The sequence below is a fragment of the Camelus dromedarius genome, chromosome 1, assembly GCF_036321535.1.
Source record: "Camelus dromedarius isolate mCamDro1 chromosome 1, mCamDro1.pat, whole genome shotgun sequence".
Classification (NCBI taxonomy): domain Eukaryota; kingdom Metazoa; phylum Chordata; class Mammalia; order Artiodactyla; family Camelidae; genus Camelus; species Camelus dromedarius.
In genome coordinates this window covers 16,571,985-16,593,178 of record NC_087436.1, presented here as the reverse complement: position 1 = coordinate 16,593,178, position 21,194 = coordinate 16,571,985, and the positions used below count along the sequence as shown (strand labels likewise).

Here is a 21,194-nt window from a genome sequence, read left to right as displayed (position 1 = left end):
CGGCACACGGTGCTTCCAGCCCCAGCGGGCGCGTGTCACCCCTCGGGCAGGGCCTGGGGCGAGCGAGGCGGCGGCGCGGCTTCTCGGGCCTCGGGCCGGGCGCGTGGGCGGGCCGGGGCTGGGCCGACGCCCCCACGGGCCCGCGGCGCTTCTCCCACGCTCGCGGCTCGGCCCCGCCCCCTCCTCTGCCTTCTCACCCCGCCTCCCCACCGGCTCTCCCGGGAGCGGCGGGCGGACGCGAGCCGCGGCGGGCGCTCGAGCTTTGTGTGCGCCTGCGGGCCCGGGGCGAGCCTCGGGCGGCCCAACTTGGCGGCAGCCGGCCGGCTCCCGAGCAGGAGTTGTGAGGCGCGGCCGGGTGGAGGAGGCGCCTCTGGGGGCGTGGGGCTCCCCGGCGGGCGGGAGGCACCGAGAGAGCCGCGCCGGACAATGAGCTGGGCAGCTTGACGCTGCGGCCACTTTTAGGGGGCGCGGGCCGGCCGGCGCCTCCGCGGCTCCACCTGCGAGGAGAGGGCGGGATGCCAGAGCCAGGTGTCCCGGCGCTTTAAGGCCCCTCGCTGTGAGGCGTCTCCGAACCGGTTCTCGCCTGGGCTCTCGACACTCGGTTACCTTGAGGCTCTGACTGGGACGTGTTTGGCGGGGCGCCCTCGGAGCCGCCGTGATGGCCAGCACTAGGAGTATTGAGCTGGAGCACTTTGAGGAACGGGACAAAAGGCCGCGGCCGGGGTCGCGGAGAGGGGCGCCCAGCTCCTCCGGGGGCAGCAGCAGCTCGGGCCCCAAGGGGAACGGGCTCATCCCCAGCCCGGCGCACAGTGCCCACTGCAGCTTCTACCGCACGCGGACCCTGCAGGCCCTGAGCTCGGAAAAGAAGGCCAAGAAGGCGCGCTTCTACCGGAATGGGGACCGCTACTTCAAAGGCCTGGTGTTTGCCATCTCCAGCGACCGCTTCCGGTCCTTCGATGCGCTGCTCATGGAGCTAACCCGCTCCCTGTCGGACAACGTGAACCTGCCCCAGGGCGTCCGCACCATCTACACCATCGACGGCAGCCGGAAGGTCACCAGCCTGGACGAGCTACTGGAAGGTAGGAGGGGAGGGCCCGGCGCGGCAGGTGCGGCCCAGCGCGCCGGCAGGTGCACCCGCCCGCCCCTGCGCTGGGGGAGCCTGTGGGGTGTTTTCTAGGCAGCCTCGGGAATTGTCTGGGTCTATCTGCTTTCCCGCAGGTTCCGGGTGTGGGAACTCGCTTCCATATATCCTCTGACTGTCCTTCCCAAGAGATTTGCCTTTGAAAAAGAAAGAAAGAAATCCTAGCGGGCTTGGGTGACATCTCAAGATTGGCGAACTTGTTTTGGGGTTTTTGTTTGTTTTATCGAAGTGCAAACTCTTTGTAAGAGGAGCTCTCCCGTGAGGATGTAGGTGACCCTCCAGCTAATAAGCTGTCTGTTCAGCCCTATTTGTGGACCTCGGTGCAGGCACCTGTGGTGTTTCAGCGTTCTGGACCCAGTGGTACCTGCTCTACTCAGAAGTTGTGGCTGTGAAACACTAGGTTGGCTTTCCTGGCTTGACTTGTAGCAGAAGTTACATGAGGTGAGGACGGGTGATCCTAGACAGAGGTTCTCAGCCTTGGTTGTGTTTTGGATCACTGAGGACTTTAAGAAATTTGGATGTCTGGGCCTCAACGACAGGTATTTGGAGGTAATTGGTTTCGGGTGTGGTCTGGGCGTATAATTTTAAAAGCTCCCCAGGTGATTTGAATGTACAGCCAAGGTTGAGAACCGCTGTGCTAAAGGGTTTTCCACGTTTGGTTGGTAATTAGGTGAATCAAGGTCTCGTGCCTCACCTACTGAAAGTAGCTAGTTAAGGTGATAGAGATTATTGGAATCAGCAGTTGGGGCCTATTATAAATTAAGCATAGAGTGTCAACCATGCTTCACTTAAAGGGAGTGCTTGACTGTATGTTGTGTCATCCTTGAATTCCTGCAATATTTATTCTTCAGGGAAAGAAGGCATTACCAGTAGTTTAGAACCTACATGAAGCTGTAAACATGTAAAGATCAGATGGAACCCAAGTATGTGCTGACCACGTGTTTACACGCAGTCTACTGTCATGCATCTTTCTTAAAGCAAATGGCACATTCCAGGTAGTCATAGCAATACTGGCTTGGCAGGGAGAGGAAACTGAACTTAGATCTAGCTATTTTTTCTTATATTAGCTCATCATGTTCTTCTGTTCTGCAGGCATTATGTCCATTTTACACATGTAGGAAACTTAAGCAATGTGCCTTGTCACACAGGACCTGCAGTATACGCCCTTTCAACTCCACTTTTAATGAATAGGTGTAGCCACACTGCAGAGTCTTGAAAGTGATTTCTGTTTAGTCACAGTTGTCAAGAGTTTTCCCTTCCCTGGCTAGATGAAGACCCAGCTGAAACTAACTTGTCTTTTCTGCGTGTGTTTGTGACTTCACAAATTCTCTTGCTCTCTTGACTGTTTTGGTTTTAAGCCCTTCCTGAGGAGATGATGACTACCGGAGGAGTATAAATAAAATGAAGGTACATGGTTCAAAGGGTGCTTTATCATGTTACATACTTAAAAGCAACATTTGCCTAGATACTTTAAAAATGAGTAACAAAGTTTCTGATTCACCCAAGGCTAGATTAGTAGCCCTATGGAAGGATCCAGGCAATGCCTTTTGCTTAAACACTCACATACCCTTGGAATACTGTGCCTGGTGTGGTCTGAGGAGGGACCACAGTTTTATCCTTCTCTGAAGTAGTTTTAACAGTGTATTTGCTACATGAAATGATTGTACTCCAAAAATGAATATCATCATAGGGGAGATGGTCTAGGTGTTCATTATGCTTATTAATTGAAGGCATATATTGTACATTCAGTTGGACATTGTTCAAGTGGTGCCTGGTTTACCAAGTCTCATTCTCAAACTGTAGTCTCAATGATGAATTGAAGGGGGACAGATATCCCTCCGTTCATTCATTCACTGATTTTTGGAGGAGGGGGAACCATAAGCATATGTAGAGCTCCAGGTACAGTCTATGAAAAATACTAATAGAACACAAATATTTGCACCACAGAAATGTTTCCCTAGTATAGCCAATTGCCCCCTTATTTCAAGAAGTATTAAATATCATCAAATTACTGCAAAAGAAGGAAATTGGTGCACTTTTGTCATAGTGGCATTCTCTCTGACAATAGATCTTTGTCTAAGTCTTGAATTTCCCACAAAATGAGTAGAATACCCTGTTTCAAGGCAGTTTTAAGAAAAGACAGAACCATCAATGCAGTATCAACCATTCAAGAATTCAAATACTTTCCAGTTTTAATTAAAATTGTGTGCTCAGTTGTTCAGATTTGTCATGCAGAAAAACTACCCAGCTACCTGTGAAGTTATTATTTGCATCAGTAGGCCTGTGGTATTGTCTGTGTTGTCAGAATTGACCATTTCATCTTAGTTCATCATTTTAAATAAAGATTCTCTGATAATTTTTACACCATTATGTTCAATTGTTCTCTCCTTTGCCTTTTCCATCCCATTAAATTTGTAGTTTAGGAGTTTTTTTTTTTTTAATGTTTTTTAAAAATGATTTCAGTGAATAGAAAGTGAAAACTCAAGGTAGCTAGGCACAGGTGCTTATTCAGAGCCTCAATCCCAGGGAATTCAGGTGACAAGAAATTTGCATGGCTCAGATTTTTTCTTCTGCCCTTGACTTTGAGAGTCTTTGAAGACTAAGATAGTGTTCAGATATAGGCTGGCACTCCTGCACTACACTAAACCAGCAGATGTCTTCAGCCTGTTGGTTTATCTCCCCTAACTGCACTAATTTCAATGAGTTGCTTCTGTGCATCCCTGTAATCCGGTTTAATCCTTTAGAACTGGGTGGGGACCTTCTCTCAAAGGAGGACTGTGAGTCTTAACAATCAATACTGGGAAAATCAGGTTGAGCTGTCTGAAGCCATGCACCAGCCAAATGTAGCATCTCTTGCAGACAACTGAGGATGTCCAGATAACATGTTCCTAAGTTCTCACGTTCAGGGCTAAGAGTCAGAACTCTTAGTTTTGTTCCATGAGTGTTCTCTTCTTTGGAACATTTAAGCTACAGTTGTGAAATGTCGATGTCCCAAAGGGAGATGTCCAAGGACAGTAGAAACAGTGCCTGGTCAAGTCAGCATCCCTAGGTTCTACTGACTGTGGATTGGAGAAAAGTTCACCTTGGATCTCAGCCTCAGTGTCCTGTCTGTCACCTAAGTTAGATCCTGTCACCTAAGTTAGATCCCTTCTGGTCTGAAAGTATACCCCTTCCTCTGCCTAAGTGGTTGTTTATTGAGAGTGTGATGGCTTTTTCCTACCCAGAAGCTGTCTTCTGGAAAATTGACAAGGCTGCAAATGTCCTGCATAGCAAGGGGTGGGTATGTGGCTCTGCTGAAGTGTTTGCCAGGAGCCAAAAAAAAAAAAAAAAAAAAAAAAAAAATAGTAATAATAGCTATCTGTCTCTGCCTCTTTTATTCCAAGGTAATAGGTCATGGTCATGTTATGTTGTTTATACCCTTTAACCCTCAGTCAACAATAAATAAGCTGATCAGATTTTTTGGCATGGGAGAGAATTTCGATTAATTTGATAGGTTGTAATTCCATTCTTCCATTAAGTTAACTTGAAAATTAGCTTGAGTTAACTTGAATTTAAGAAAAATCAAGTTCTAAAAGAAAAAAAACCAAGAATTTGAAGTTTGTGAGGTTCTCCTACTCAGCCTAGTTTATTGAGTCCCCTTGGTTAGGTCAGTCTCTTTGAGATGTTAAACTAAACCAAATTACAGTGACAGTTAACTTTTAAGTAAAAATGAGTCTCCATAAGAACTCAGATTATAGGGTTTTTTTCTCTCCTGAAAGATAGATCTTTATGGTAATAATAGAGACTGAGCTCTTGGAACTTGTAGTGAGGAAAGCAATGTGTAAATCCGTGAGATGTATACGATACTTGCACATAGTAGTGAACAGCAGTGCACATTTATGTAAGGCAGGTGTGATGATTGGACATGGTAATTTAACATTGAATCCTAGATCTGCAAAACCTTCTCTACCCCGCTGACTGTTAGATTCTTCAAGACCCTCTTCAAGTATCACCTTTGTTTGGAGTCTCTTACCAGACCTCGGGGGTATTAGTCTCAAAGAGTTGTTGATTGACAGCGTATTTTTTTGTTGTTCCAGGTACTGGGGGTACAGTTTTTCTTCCCTCAAGATTCTTACATGAGAGAACACACACACACACACACACACACACACACACACACACACACACACACACACACACACACACACACACACACACACACACACACTGGTTTCAGTGGAAGGGGTGTAAATGAAATGATAATGAGATAGGGCGGGAGGACCACACTGGCCAGGATGATGGAAAAGGCTTCCCAGGGGAACAGATGTTGAAGCCAAGGCCTGAGGTCAAACTTATAACTCTCCCCTCTGCTTACTCACAGCATTTTTTCTTACCTCTGGTAGGTAACACTTACCTTTGTAATTAGTGGTATACTGGGTCTGACTTTTGCTCCAGACTGAGTGTGTCCTGAGGTTAGGGGTCTTGGACATACAATAAATTCGTTAAATAATAAATAGCCCAGAAAATAATTTTACCTCCAAGTCTGTCGATTGTCAAGGGAAGTTTTGTAGGAGTTAAGTTTGGATAGGGTTGTTCCTGTATATTTGTGAAAATGTGTCTTTTGAAAAATTGGATTATATTTCAGATAAATCAAAGATGATGTGCTAACTCGTCATTGTGGAGAGAATGACTCTTCTGCAGGACTTGCTTCTGTAAATCTGATTCTTCTCTTCATCTCATGTCCTTAAAACAGGGGACTCAGACCTGCTATCCCACAGCTGCGTAATAAGCTCTTTCCAGAGGCAGTGGGAAGAGACGTTTCCACTTGACGAATAAAGAATTCTAAAAGGCTGGGGGAAGAGAAGAGCTACTTGGAAGACACAGTGATACACTGGCAGTTGTGAGAAAAGATCAATATTCCATGAGGCGTTAAACTATGGAAATGGATATTTTATGGTCCTGGGATATAAAATAGAGGAAACCAGATTCCCTTGAGCAGGGGTGATCAGACTGCTTTCTTCACTGTAGGGAGGGCGGGGGAGTTGCTATGGGTGTGTACTGCCCGGCCAGGTCTCCTCCTCCTCACCCCGCCCCCCTGCCGTCCACGCTCCCCCACTTCTGTTTTTACCTCTTCTGTTGATAGAGTGAACCATTACCCTAAGGATTAGGGATACTTTTCTTCTCAGCATTATTACCATTTTTAAAGATGTTTTACATGCAGTCATTGTGTGAGATATTGTATGTGTTTTGTCTCATTTAACCCTTGTTACACCTTGTGGAATGAGTCTGCTTTGTCTTCCCCATTTCACAGCTGGGGAGGTTGAGACTCCCAGGGGATAAAGAAATTGTGCCCTTGCACCAGTCAGAAGAGGTGGGGCTGGACCCTGAGGCCTTTCTCCTTAGCCTTTGAATGTCTGTGTTCTTAACTGCTGTTCTATCACCCGTGAGGCAACAGGGTCCATTCTGAACCCTGAGGTTTACGTTGGCTATAGATCAGCAACCTAGAGCTCCAGCATGGCCGCAGCCATACCTGCTAGATGTTTCTATTTGGGAAATGCAGGTTGCGGTCATTCATCAGTCACTGTAGGTGTAAAGACAGTTTTAGCACATCTGTGTATGGTTCCTGACGTGAAATGCATTATCCTCTACACGTGCATGGTAAGGTCTGTGCGGTCACATTCTGCAGACCTGCCTTGCCGGGCTTTGGTTTCCTCATCTGCACAGAGAAAGTCAGGTTCGGTGACTGCTAAGGCCCCCTCACCTTTCAGGTTCAGTGATCTCAGGAGATGCTTCTGGGAATGGGAAAGGGAAAGGATCTGTCTGTCTCCATGTCTGTCTTTAAGAACCGGCCAGGTTTTGTGATCAGATGTGGTTCCTCAGGTTTAGATGGAGTTCTTAGAATCCTCAGTAATCTATACGAGGGTCTTCCCCATAGAATGTTCTCAGGAAAAAGAAAATTACAAGCCCCATGAGGGCTGGGACCACCGTCATCTTGTTCATGCCCTTATCCCATCAACCAGTACTTCTGTCAAGTGACGTTGATGATTAATTTTACTTTTGTGCCATAAATAAGGTATTTTGATAGGTGGGAGTAGGTGGGTATTGGTGTCTAAAAAATATCATTCTTAGTTAAGACAGCCAGCTGGACAATGGGGTAGATTTGCGGAAGTAGAATAAGTTCACGCAAAAGCCAAATGTTCCTTGCCCCTTCATGTTTCAGTTTTGAAATAAGTTTTTATTCAAGAGAAAAGATGCAGTATATTTACATGCTAACAACTTATCAATTTCACTCATGTCTGAGATGCCTGACTGAAGTTTTCTCTTGAGACATCTTTCGTAACCAAATTCTTGTACCTTTATTTTGAACGTGTGTGTTTAAATCTCGGGATTATTCTAAGCCCCCTAATGTCTTCAGCGTCTGCTTTGAGTTAGTTCTCTGACATGGCTAAGACTTAGTTTTGTTGATCTTTAGCATTTATTCTTATTTTAAGCTTTATCTTTAGAAATTTTATCTCATATATAGTTTAAATAAAATCTACATACCTTTTGAATTCTGAGTTGGAAATATAGCTTAAAGCTATAATTTAGGTGAATATGCTTTCACTCATTAAGACGTGCTGCAATTTTTATTCTAATCCAGGGTATTTTATCATATTTGCCATGTCTCCTGCAGCCAAAAGCAGTACACTAGCTGTACTGTAATTTGTTGGATGCTGCTGTCTTAGAGACTGAAGGAATGGGAAAATACTGATTTGTGAGATCAACTTTAGTACTTTTGATCACATTATAACATTTACTAACATCTCGATGTAAATAAAATAATCTATAGTTACGACCTACTGTGGTACCTTTTATTTATATGTTGGCTAAATTATAACCAATTGCAACTAAAATATATCACAGTAGAAATTTAAAAATATTGTCATTGATTTATTTCTTCCTTTATTGTGTATGTTTTACAAACTTCAGATTACTTTGCTCATTTCAAAGTAATAGCCATCTGATAATTTCCTAAAGGCTGTGATTAATGCTCTCTTCCCCAGTATCCTTGCCAGTCATCTTGTTCTCTTAACCGTATTTTACCTCATTTGCTAAGGAATCAAGAAAAGAAAAAAGGAGTTATGGAAACTTACTACTGGTAATACTCAAGTTCGTTAAGCCTCTGTCTGTGAGAGAAGGAACTTAAGAAGTAAATCAAAGTAAACTCATCTCTTCTTAGTTTAGAGGTCAAGGCCAGTAGCTGGAAGGTTCCACATGAACCTTACAATGCATATGAAACACTTAGCAGAGTCCTAGCATGCAGGGGCTCTTTGATAAGTGGTGGTCATCTTCAAGTGGTTTGGTCTTAAACCAAAATGTGTGTCCTTGTGACTCGCCCCCTGTAATTCTAGAGCAACCATTTGGAGCTCCATGGTGGCCCTTCAGACATTTAAGACAGGGGTCATGCTTTCCTCTACTCTTTCCACTTCTCACCCATCCCCTAAACATCACCACTTTTTTGGACAAACATCTGGTTTCTGAATCCTTCATCTCTTGTACTGAATCTTTTCGAGCTGTTTTCATGATCAGTCACTTGCTTAGAAATGGGACCAAGTCTTCCTCTTAGACTCACAGTGAGTTTTAAGGGACAAGGGAGGAAGGTGTTAAGCAAAGGTCTCCAGAAGCTGGGGAAACTCTGAAGGGAGATTTTACCTCTACTCAGATATGATTCGATTGAAGGACTGGCCCTATATATCCATTATTCCCCAGTTTATTTACAAATATTGTTAGATGGGCACGTTTTGGTTTGAAGATCTCTTAATATCATTAAAATTACAGTGTTTCTCAAACTTTTGTAATGTTTGGGATAATTAAAATTGAAAAACAGTGTAAAAACCTAACAGCCAAGTTGCAGAAGCCCAGCACTGCCTTAATCACCTTGAATGCACTGTAGCTTAAATATAAAAGTAGTTGTACTTATGCACATAGGTCTTACACACCAATATAACCCAAACAAATTGATAACCTAAAAACCAACAAAACTGTATAACCAATAAAAATGTAGAATAGCAACATAAAGCTGCAGATTCTATTGCTCTAACTGAATTGTTCCCAGTGTGGCCGCGGTGCTGAAGGCTGAGTTCGGTGTGCTGTATTTCAGAATGCCGTGTAGTGAGTCAGCTTTCTCCTCGTTAAAGCCCAGCAAAGTCATGCCACTTGATGCAGAAGGAGTTGAGGCTGTGGACACAGAGTGGCCTGGCTGTGCTTGATTTAGAAGTTAGCCATTCACATGTTCCAGAATAGGATGGTAAAAACATTTTAAGTCTTATCAAAATGAGCAGAATTAAAAACTGTCATGATGAACTCTTGTAGATTGTTGGCTCAGGTTTGAGGAGCAAGAAACAGAGTGGATCTGATCTCCAGGTTCCACCCTGCCAGGAGATGAGAGAGGATTTTTTTTTCCCAGTGGAAAAACTTTCGGTTAGTGAGTAGCATTTTTGGTTTTACTTTTACATAATTTCTTCGGTTTTAACTCCTCCTAAATATCAATTCTGAAGCATGGCCGTACTTCTTCCTAGACGTTCAAATGTTTGATGGAGCTTTTCTACCCTTTCTCAGCAGAAGGTATCGCAGCTGGTACCACTGGATGCGACTTAAGGAGGCAAGTTGTTTTCAGCCACTTGCCTTCAGATATGCTGAAGGAGCACCAATCATAGAGACGAAAGATCTCATTTTGTCCTCAGCCCTGCCCTGCAGGAAAGGCTGTTCTATTCATTCTGTGAATGTGGCAGCAATTCACACCAGATGAGCACAGACTGGGCACAGCATCCAGGCGAGAGCAGGGTACTTTGTGTTGTTCTGCTGGTTCCCGTAAGGTTAGATTCTGGGCACTGTACGATTTGGGTAGAAAACCCAATTAAGTTGTTTGCCGCAACAGAGCAGTAAATCAGTCTGACTTTTCCTTACCTTGTATTTTTCTTAACCAGCTGGGTATGGGAACTTGTCTTCGATGTGCTTTAGGTGGAGATGTGCACATTGTAATCCACCCAGCAGGACAGTCTCACAAACGTATTGATTCAGGACAGCAAGCCATCTCATAGGTGCAGCATTCCCAAATTTATTTTCCTTGGTAACATTCCTTTGGAAGTAATTTTTTTCCTCAATTTTAGAAGTTAGGAAACAGTTTAGGTTTCTAAGATTTTTGCTGATGTTAGACATAAAGTGTCAGCCATGCTTTCTTTTCTTTCCTCTTTTTCCTCTTCTGTGTAACCATATGTGTGTGTGTGTGTGTGTGTGTGTGTGGTGTGGGAGGGGCTTTTCTTTAAGCTTGAAGAGTCCTTGCACTTTAGGCTTGTAAACAAGTTTTCTTTTTCATCATAAAGTTCAGTGCTTGCTTCTACTCCAAGAGTTAGGTATGGTCTCAATGTCCCAATTTTGTATAACTGATTTTCTGCCATGAATGTCAAAAATCGTACATAATTACAAGATAATTAGTAGTGTCAGGAAGTTAATGTAAATATTTTAAGAAACCAATGAGAGACTTTTGTAGGAATTGATAGAAAAGTAGGCTAACGCATAGAAACGAATTTCCCACTGCATAAGTTTGCATTTAGCTACTTGTAATTTCTAACAGTAAATTGACATCTTCAACATTGAGAGGTTACTGTGAGTTAGCTAATAAAATATAATTTATATATAATACACACAACCCTATATTTGTAAAGATACATACATATGTGTTCCATTGATTAAAAGACACATTGCATTTATTGCACTACAGTGCTGTGGACCTTTGATGTTTTGATGGTCTGAAGTGAAAAAAAATCTGTTGGTGGGTATGAGGCAGCCCTCAAAGCCCGCTTGTTTTGCTATGTGCCTTACATTGCCTCCTGATGGACTGTTATGACCGAAGAGGGTCTCAGACCACACACGACATCCTTTAGGAACCGGTCGCTGCACCTTTCACGGTCATTCAGCATGAACACCTACACTGTGCAAATGTTTTACTTAGAAGTGATGCAGACCCAAACCACGAGGCATAAGATTTGTTTTGGAAATATGCATTTTTGTCGTTACTTTGGCAAACGAGTTTTGAGTGCCTGCTGTATACCAGGTGCTGTGCTAGATGTGGGTGGTGTGAACACAGCACTTTCAGTGTTTTCAGGGAGCTTCCAGTCTGGGCAGTAGTTTGTAACCAGAGATTGTTTTCAGAGTCACCTGTGAAATCAGGAAACAATACCCCCATGTTCTGGTCCCACTGTCGGGAGATTCTGATTCAGTTGAACGTGGTGAGGCCTGGGCATCTGTCCTCCTACAACAAAATCTCCTGACTGAAAAACATTCTCCTCTAAGAATCACCAGAAGAGACAAGGAATAAACGATTTTGAGAAATTAGCACATTGTAGGCGCAGGATACAACAGGTACACTGAAGAGTGACATAATTTTTTAAACCTTATTTTTAAATTCTGAAATGTATATCTACAGAAAGTTCATAAAACATGTACAGCCCATGAGTTATTATGAAGTGAGCACCCCTGTGACTACCAGCCCTATCAAGAAATAGAGTATTGCCAGCAACCGAGAAGCTCATCCTGTGTCCCTTCCTGGCTCTTCTCAAGGTGACAATAGCCTGACTTACTTTCCTTTATATTTTTACCACCGATGAAGGCATCCCTAATCAGTATAGTTTAATTTTATCTGTACTGAACTCTAAAGAGATTAAGTCCTACTGCATGTATGCTTTTGTCATCTTTTGCTCCCCGTGATTTGTAAAATGCATCCCGGTTGTTGTGCACAGCATGTTTGTTCATTTTCCTTACTGTGCGGCAGCAGTGCATCATGTGAACACGCCACATCTGTGCAGTATTCTCTTGTTGATGGGTATGTGGATTGATTCTCATGTTAAGCTGCTGAGCAGTACTTCCGTGAACATATGTTTGTGAGTGTATGTTCTGGTGCCCATGTCCCTCCGTTTCTCCAAGGCACTTTCCTGGGGTGGAAGCATATATGATGTATATGTTGTCAGCTTTTCACTAGGTAATACCCACCTGTTTTTCCTAAGTGACTGGACCAATTTAAAATATATGGAAGTTCCAGCAATGTATCAAAAGTTCCTGTTGCTTTACCTCCTTGCCAGGAGTGATTAATCTTGACTGGGCAGTAAAGATGAGGTAAGGAGAGAGGAGGAGGAAGGCTATTTCAAGTATAAGAAGGAACGAGAATAAGAGGGTGTGATGAGTTTGGGAGGAAATTGCAAATATGCTGATATGACACTAACTTAGGAACCTCTGGGAAAGTGGCAGGAGAGGAGATGGAATATGTAATGTGCTGGGGAGTGTGGCCTTTATTCTGAAGGCAGCGAAGCAGGCAAAAGACATCAGATCTACATTTTTAAAAACTTGCATGACAGCTGTGTGGAGGGGGCGAGGCCCGGCGTAGGCAGCTCAATTCCTCTCATCCGGGGAGAAATGAGAGAAGGCAGGGCTGAAGGGGCTGGGTTCCAGAGGTGCTTAGACCAAAGTCAACAGTTTTGCCAGTTCTGTTGAATGTGGGGAAAGAGAAGAGAGACAGGAGTCTTGGTTTTTGCCTGGGTGACTGTATAGGTGGTGATTTCATTCAGTTAGGTGGGGGATTGCTGAAGAGGAGAGTTGAAGGCTGGTCTGTGGTCTGGGGGCGAGGGGGAAGGGCAGGGCAGTAAAGTGAAGTTAGTTTTAGACCTGTGGGATGTGAAATATCCATAGATTCTCTAATAGAGATGTTCTGGAAGTGGTTTGAACTCAAAGAAAGGACTAGGCTGGAGGTGTCATCATAGTCTGGGTGGTGGTTGAAGCCGTGGGCGGGTGGATGCGGCTGCCCATGAAGAGTCAAAGGAGGATGATGATGGGGGAGGAGGGAGTGAAGAAAGGGACCCTGAAAAGCAGACCAAGAATGGGCAACCAGAGAAGTTAAGAGGTAAGCTGAAAGAAATCAGATCGTGGAAGCTAAGGAAGGAAAGGATTTGTGGGAAGAGAATCTTGGCTGGTGCCCAGTGCCCTCAGAAGACACTAAGTGAAGTGACAGGATGTGCTTTGCGTTTGGCAGTCAGGAGGGACATGCTCGGGCATCAGAATGTTTCAGCCAGGGGAGTGCAGGGAGCGAAGGTGATGCCGCAGTGGCTTAGGACGAAGAGTGGGTGAGGAAATGGAAAAAAACAGACGAGGAGGCTCCCTAACTTGGCAGTGAATGCACGCCGAAAGCACATTAGGTAGAGTGGAACAAGGAGTGAAGGAGGGGATTGTGTGTGTGAAGGTAAGACACTTGTACATAACCCTGTAGAGGGCTGTGTAGCTGAACATAGGAGAGGAGAAGAGTGTCCCCAGAACTCAGCATGAGGAGCGGGAGGGACCTGGCATTGACTAGGGGGAGGAACCTGGCATTGACTAGGGGGAGGGTACCCTTGTCAGCGAAAAGGGAGAGGAGGTGAGGAAGCTGGCACAGACTGAAATACATCTGTAGGGATGAAGGTTTTCAGAGAACAAGAAATTGGGAGAATTCCTAGCTTTTAATAGCCTCTTGCCTCTTAAACAGGAGGCAGTTCATTTGGTTGAGTAAGGACAAAAATTAATGGGTAACAAGTACCCAGACTGTATGACACAGTTGTAGACACTTAGTTTGTCCATCTGCTACATAGGAAGTAACGCAGAATGTCTTGAACAGATGTCGGTGGTAAGAAGCCAAAGCGATGCTGCTGGAGAGAGTCCAAGGAAGTGGACAGACTTTCTATTCCGTACTGTGTTTGAGAACAGTTGAGGTGCATAACCACTTCATGCTCCTCTCCAGCCTCCTTCTATATAGAAAACGAATCCCCTTTAAAAAAAAAAAAAAGATTATTGGAGTATAGTTGACTCACAGTATTTTTTTCATTTAATTTTTAAAAATATTTTTACTGAAGTATAGTCATTTTACAATGTTGTGTCAGTTTCTGGTGTACAGCACAATACTTCAGTCATATAGAAACATACGTATAATAATTTTCATATTCTTTTTAACCATAAGTTACAAGATATTGAATATAGTTCTCTGTGTTATACAATATAAACTTGTTTATCTGATTGACTAACAGTGTTAGTTTCAGATGCATGACAGTGATTTGATATTTTTATAGATTACACACCATACAAAGTTATCATAAAATATTGACTATATTCTGTACGACTTATTTTATAACTTGTAGTTTGTAACTCTTAATCCTCTTCGCCCATTTGGCCCCCCCCCACTGCCCTCCCCTCTGGTTTGTTCTCTGTAATACACATCCTTTTCTGTATAGTATTCTATAACTATAGATCATAACTTCCAAAATGATTTCCCACCGATGTCTTATGGTCGAAGAACTGTTATTAGAAACACACACAGAGAGAAGTGAATATGTATGTGTGTGCACGTGTATCTCAACTGCCTTCAGCCAGAGACCACCAAGAGCAGACCTAGAGCTGGACAGGCTGAGTTTACCCCTCCCTGCAGCAGGGACGCATGGTTGTTAGAGGATGCCTCAGGGCATCTGGTAAGAGGGTGTCAGAGCTATCAGAGGAGTGGGACTTTGTTTGGATAATTTCAAGGAGGCTCTAAGGAAGCAGGGACTCATTCTGTATTGGGTGCTGTCAGAGGAGGACAATTCTGTGATTGAGTATCTCATTAAATCTTATTCACAGGGAGGGCAGACCAGAGTGAGGAAAAATCTGTAATTGGTAAAGTGGCAGCCACTCATTGAAGGAGTTTGTTTTTGTGTCACTTGATCATAGTCTCAGAGTGACTTCATTTGCTATAGATATTCTATGAGATGATATCCAGAGAAGAACACAGATCTGACTGTGAGCATCAGACCAGCTTGTAGTGGCATCAGGATCTAGCTGTGAATGTCAGATCAATTTGGGACCTCGGGGACTGCTTTATTTTTCATGTATCCATATATGATGTTTATATAGATACATATGGTTGTATCTTTAACTCTCATTTTTAAATGAGATGTTTATTCCTTTCCTTGTTCTGGTGGGTGCAGTTTTAATGAGTATTGGTAAGAGTTTAAAAAATTCTCTCATCACATAATATTTCATCAATATATCAAGACTCATGACTTCAGGATATACTTTTTCAGCTGTCTCAGTAGCAGAAAATGCATTACCATTCAGGAAACCTGTTCTCTCTCTGGGGAGTGAGCAGAGAACAGAAGACTCTTGCATTGATCCAGGTGGAAGTGGGTGCCATTGAGGGCAGAGAGGAGGGGCAGTTTTAGGAAAACTTGGAAGATGGAGTGGACAGAACGTGAGACCAGAGCGTGGTGTGTAGGGAAGCCACCGGGAGGGTGAGGGGTGACGGTTCCTAGCTGAGGCGTGTGAGTAGGAAGTGATGCTCCTCACCAGGGCTGGGGGGAGAAGTGACAAGTTGGCAGGTGGGGAATAAATCTTAAACAAGAATCCCTACAGTGAATGAATCTGGTTGGGGAGAGACTAACTGCTCCCAGTCAATCTTGTAGGTGCCGAATGTCTAACAAAAAATAAGAATTTATTGATTGATTAACAGCAAGAGCTGTAACTGCCTAAGGAACCCAAACCTTAACTTGTTTGTTTGTTTGTTTTGTTAATGTTTTTTATTGATTTAAAATCATTTTACAATGCTGTATCAAATTCCAGTGTAGAGCACAATTTTTCAGTTATACATGAACATATATATATTCATTGTCACATTTTTTTCTCCATGAGCTACCATAAGATTTTGTATATATTTCCCTGTGCTATACTGTATAATCTTGTTTATCTATTCTACAATTTTGAAATCCCAGTCTATCCCTTCCCTCCCTCCGCCCCCCTGGCCACCACAAGCTTGTATTCTATGTCTATGAGTCTATTTCTGTTTTGTATTTATGCTTTGTTTGTGTTTTGTTTTTTTCAGATTCCACATATGAGTGATCTCATATGGTATTTTTCTTTCTCTTTCTGGCTTACTTCACTTAGAATGACATTCTCCAGGAGCATCCATGTTGCTGCAAATGGCATTAGGGTTAGGGTTAACTTGTTTCATCAGCATATTCTCTCCATGTAGACAAATCCATGTAAATAACAAAATCTTAATCAGGAGATTGTTTGATGGTGGGGGTAGGGCGACAGTGTAGCACGGGAAGCTGGCCCTGGGGTCTTGGTGACTCCTGTTACCATGGTCTGACATCTGTACTGTATGGATTTATGTGCCCAGTGTACAGAAACACAGGTCTGACCTCAGAACCATGTCTTGAAACTTTGTGCTGAAATGTTGAGTGCCAAGGATGCCAAGGTGGGTCTCACGTCATGTCAGCACCTAGCACGTGAGCTGATGCATAAGTAGGGACTCAGTGCAGGCTGTGAGGTGGGAGTCTGGGCTTAACAGAAGAGTACTCTGTTAGTACTTAACTAGCATTTGTGTCTGCTTTAGGTGCAGGAAAGGGTGAGGCTCTGTCAAGCAGGCACTTGCCAGCCCTGGTTCAAAACTTCCCATGTTTATTATAGGACTGATCTACAAGGTTTTAATGAAAGCATTATTATGAAGAGAGGAAGGGAGTTAAAGTTTTTCTGTAACCACATGCAAACAAATGAAAAGAGAGGCTTCCTCTGCCTGTTTTCGTTCTGACATGCTGAACCCATGTAAAGAGGCAAAATACAGACAAATGTAAAAGGCAGCTCTCCTGGCTGATCTGCCACTTTTGCAGGGACGGGGTTGGTCCAGGTAACCTGATGTATTAAATTTGCTCTTATATTGCCATTGTCATTTCTCATTATATTGGAAAAGGCTTTCCCCCAGCTGACTCTCCCTGGCCTTAAAAAAAAAAAGTTTACTTGTTGCTGAGATTCCATGTTTATCTTCCATGTTAAAATTTTGGATCAAAACACACAGTGGGATTTTTAGCATAGGTAATAATAGTAAGAACTTTTCAACGTGAGAGTGGTTTTCTCTATACAATTAAAGCAAAATCATGATGATTTATTTTAGCTCATTAATACATGCATGCGATGTGTAGTTCTGTTTTGTGAAGTTTATACGTACTTTGAAAATTACATGCCATTTTCCCAGATGATTACACTGTGAAAAACTCTGTGTACAGAACTGAATAATCTCTAACTGAATAGTGATGGTTGGGCTAGATTTCACATTATTGACGTAGAGGCAGCATTAAAGCCTGTGACTGGCTCCCTACATTGCTTGGGAATGTTACACCTTTAAACAGAAGATACCACTCCTCTTTTCAGATCCTTCTTATATGTCTGACCCGTTACTGAATTGTCCATGTGCCTTTGGGAGTCTTTAAGTTCTCCATTAATCAGGATTTCAAGAATAGCCTGATAATAGTTAAATATAATATTTGTATTAACAGGCTTTTCTCAAGAATTCCCTTTCACTATGTTGGGGTTTTTTTTTGTTTTTTTTTTGTTTTTTGCTTTTAGCATTTAAGGCTTGTACCGTATACTGTATTAAGAAGGAGGCCATTATACTGAATATATGAAAAAATAATGGATTCTTTTTGAGTTACAAGATACCTTAGAGAAAATCTTAGAGTGCAGCTCCTTTATCTTCTATGCCAGAAAGTTGAGACTCAAAGAATTGGGTGACGTCTGAGTTTCCTGAAAGAAAAATCGTGATTTTTTTTCGACATATATTTATGAAAATTATTATTTTTCAACATATACTTTTAGAACTTAATGAACATTGAATCATTTAACCAATTGACAAATAGTATAGTTTTTATGTTTAGTAAAAATTAAGAAGGCTACATGAGTAATGAACACATTACTTTACTTAATATCCTTCCCCATATAAGCCATTATAGAAGAGACTGTCTAATTATTTTAAATTCACATTTTTCAATTAGGAAGAAACAATGCTTGAGGTTTGTTTCTTTGAGCTGTCAAAACTCTTCCTTCGTTTTTGCAGTGCTTCAGTAATTTTGTACATGATCATGTAACTGAATAGAATTTAGTCAGCTATGTGAATTTTGTAGTGATTTTTCTTTGATTAGGACTGAAATGTCTAGTTGGAAAGAGGAGAAAATGTTTTATTTCTTTATATGAATAAATTATTTTGTGATAGAGTTACTTCTCCCAGAATGAGACAGTAACAATTAAATTACTTAATGGACTTTCGGAACTAGGGAGTGCCTCGGAATTCACCTGGTTCAACAGCTCCAACTTGACAGACGGTGATGTACAGAAGCAAAATGCAGGGGGCTTATCCAGGGTGACATTTGATCAGAATAAAACCCAGATTCTCTCTAGTTCCTTTGACCAGTGCATTTCACTCTGTAATGCATGCTATTCTCTCAAAACTAACCTGGATGCTATTAAAAGAACGGGGTGTGGGAAGAATGCCAAACCTGTTAAGTTTAGGAGTTTGCTCATTGGGTTTCCAGCATTTGTGCTTCATACAGAATGCCCCTGTGGTGGGGGTAATAACCATGCTGATAAAACTGGTTTTTGCTTTTTAGGTGAGAGTTACGTGTGCGCATCGAACGAACCATTCCGTAAAGTTGATTACACCAAAAACGTTAATCCGAACTGGTCTGTGAACATCAAAGGTGGGACCCCTCGCGCCTTGGCTGCCCCCTCCTCGGTGAAGAGTGAGGTGAAGGAAAGTAAAGATTTCATCAAACCCAAGTTAGTGACTGTGATTCGAAGTGGAGTGAAGCCGAGGAAAGCTGTGCGGATCCTTCTCAATAAGAAGACTGCTCATTCCTTTGAACAGGTCTTAACAGATATCACGGAAGCCATTAAACTGGACTCAGGAGTGGTCAAGAGGCTCTGCACGCTGGACGGGAAGCAGGTAAGATGTTTGTAGCCCCGTGCTTTCCATCTCACTTTTAACCTCTGCCTGTGCCTTGGTGGTTATGTATTTAACAATATGAATTTCATAGCTCATTGGAGTCATTCTGGGGTGTGTGTGTGTGTGTGTGTGTGTGTGTGTGTGTGTGTGTGTGTGTGTGTGTGTGTGTGTGTGTGTGTGTGTGTTAGCCTTTTTGTGAAAAATGTTAAGCAGCTTACCTGTCTTTTACCCAAATATCTCAAAAGTGAATGTAGAGAAATCTATCAGATACTTCTTATGGCCACTGGAAGGGAAATGTAGACTTCTGAGGGAAAAGTATAGGTTGAGGAGGCTTCCTACATAAAGTGTGGGATATTCTCTGTTTAAGAATAAGAACACCTGTTGACCGATAGAGTTGTCATGGGCTTGGGTAAATCACAGAAGTAAAAGATATTTCTCTTAGAAAAGTCTTTTTCTCCCTACTTATGTATAATATAGAAAATGCAGGTTAAGGAAAAGAAAGGACTTTTATAGGAATGTCCACATGAGTTTTGTAGGGAACAATGGAGGAAATTAAGCAGCATTTCTGAAAGATATACACAAATTACACAGGAAAATGCAAGCCAAAGTATGGTAACAATATACAAGGGAATCTGATAGAAAACAAAACAAAACAAAAAAACCAAAAAACACTGAGCAAATTGCAAGAATGCATGAATAGCAGTTATACAAATACTGAGTTTCACCACAATCAGATTATCATTCCTAAAGAGAAACATGTGGCTTCTAAAGTGTATTTTTTCCTAATTTCAATAAAGTTATATTGTTTAGGTTTACATTGTATTGAACATTATAGTTTCCAACATTCGATTCGTTTCTTCATTCCATCTTGTTTCACCCCTCTAACATAATTAATTTTATACTGAAGTGTTTGCCTCATGCTGTACTGAGAATGAATAATATAAAACATTGGAGCAGTGTCTTCTGGAAAAATACAAACTAGTTTTCTGATTTTCTAAGACCAGATCTGTTTACCAGGTTGTTTTCTTAAACATAAACAACATTTTTAAAATAGGTTCTGAAAACTCTAGCAGATTAGAGTGAGGTTACAATGACTTTTCTAATTAATTAAGCTAATGATTAGACATAACACTTCATAGCAGCCTGCCCCAAGATAGGCTCGCAGTATGAATGGAAATAGACACTTTACAAATTGAGTTAATATAAGCACAGCATAACACAAAACACCTTAAAGATTCACCCTGCAAGCAAGTGAAAATAAATTAGACCACAAGACAGGGGATATGGTAAATCAAAGAACTGATTCTTGGGGGACCCAGGGAAGGCAAGAAATGGAGAGGACAAATATTTAAGATACCTAACAAAAAGAAAAGTGAAAATCAAAGGTGTGCCAGATTGGAAAACGTAAATGTGTCATATAAACAGGAAATGCAGTTGAGATTTTAAAAATTGAAACAGATTTGGAAATCTCCAGATGAATGTTGTTCACAGAAAATATAAGTGAAATACAGAAATGGAACATCTAATTGGAATAGTGATCACTGAAATTTTAATAGTTATCCAAAAAAATTATCTTTGAAAAGCCCCCAGATTAGAAGTATTTGTATGTAAAAAGCAACTCAAATCACCAACATATTAAAGAACAAAAGTACACTGCTATAAGTAGACTTATGACAGGATCTAAAGGATGGCTTCCTATTAAGAAACCTATTTATACATGAGATCTTGAAGAAAAAAGCATAATGGTACAAACAGTCCCAAAAAGATGTTGCAAAGGCATTTGGCAAAATACGAATCCATATCTAGTTAAAGATTTAGTAAGAAAAATGAAAGGTGAATTCTTTAATACACTAAAAAAAAAAGAAAAATCTCTGTCTGAAACAAAACCACCCATATACTGGTAAACAAATTAGTGGAAGTATTTCTGTGTCAGTCAGGTACAAATGAGGACCTGGCAGCACTGGTATTGATCATTGTTCTATACATCCTTCCTGATTTTTATTTAGTTTAATTGTAGTTTCAAGAAGGATCTAAATTAGTTTGCTTTCGGGTGAGGGGAGCAATACCCAACAAAGTGATTTTAAAAGTTAATCTGGAAAAATAAGCAGGAAAATTTTGGAAATAATGATTAATGGGCTCTCCTGCTACCAGATATTAAATCATCATCCTCATGCCATACCAAAAATCAATTCCAGGTGTCTTAAAAATATAGGTATCAAAAGGAGACAAAAGAACTAAAAGAAAACATGCCAATAGTTATGGTGAAGTGGAAAA

General features: G+C 41.9%; 1 protein-coding gene across 10 annotated transcripts in view; it reads left to right on the top strand.

Annotated features, from left to right (window-relative positions):
- The first annotated feature begins 425 nt into the window (after nucleotides 1-425).
- The window catches only part of DCLK2 (doublecortin like kinase 2), a 136,308-nt gene continuing 115,539 nt past the window's right edge, over nucleotides 426-21,194 (top strand). For 2 of the 10 annotated variants that reach the window (XM_064490904.1, XM_031464923.2), the window contains exons 1-2: nucleotides 426-1,079; nucleotides 18,586-18,920. In XM_064490904.1, coding sequence (XP_064346974.1) covers nucleotides 659-1,079; nucleotides 18,586-18,920 — 756 coding nt within the window. In that variant the 5' untranslated portion in view covers nucleotides 426-658. The remainder of the gene's footprint in view (nucleotides 1,080-18,585; nucleotides 18,921-21,194) is intronic. The other 8 variants (XM_031464936.2, XM_031464930.2, XM_064490967.1 and 5 more) reach the window with 6 other exon arrangements.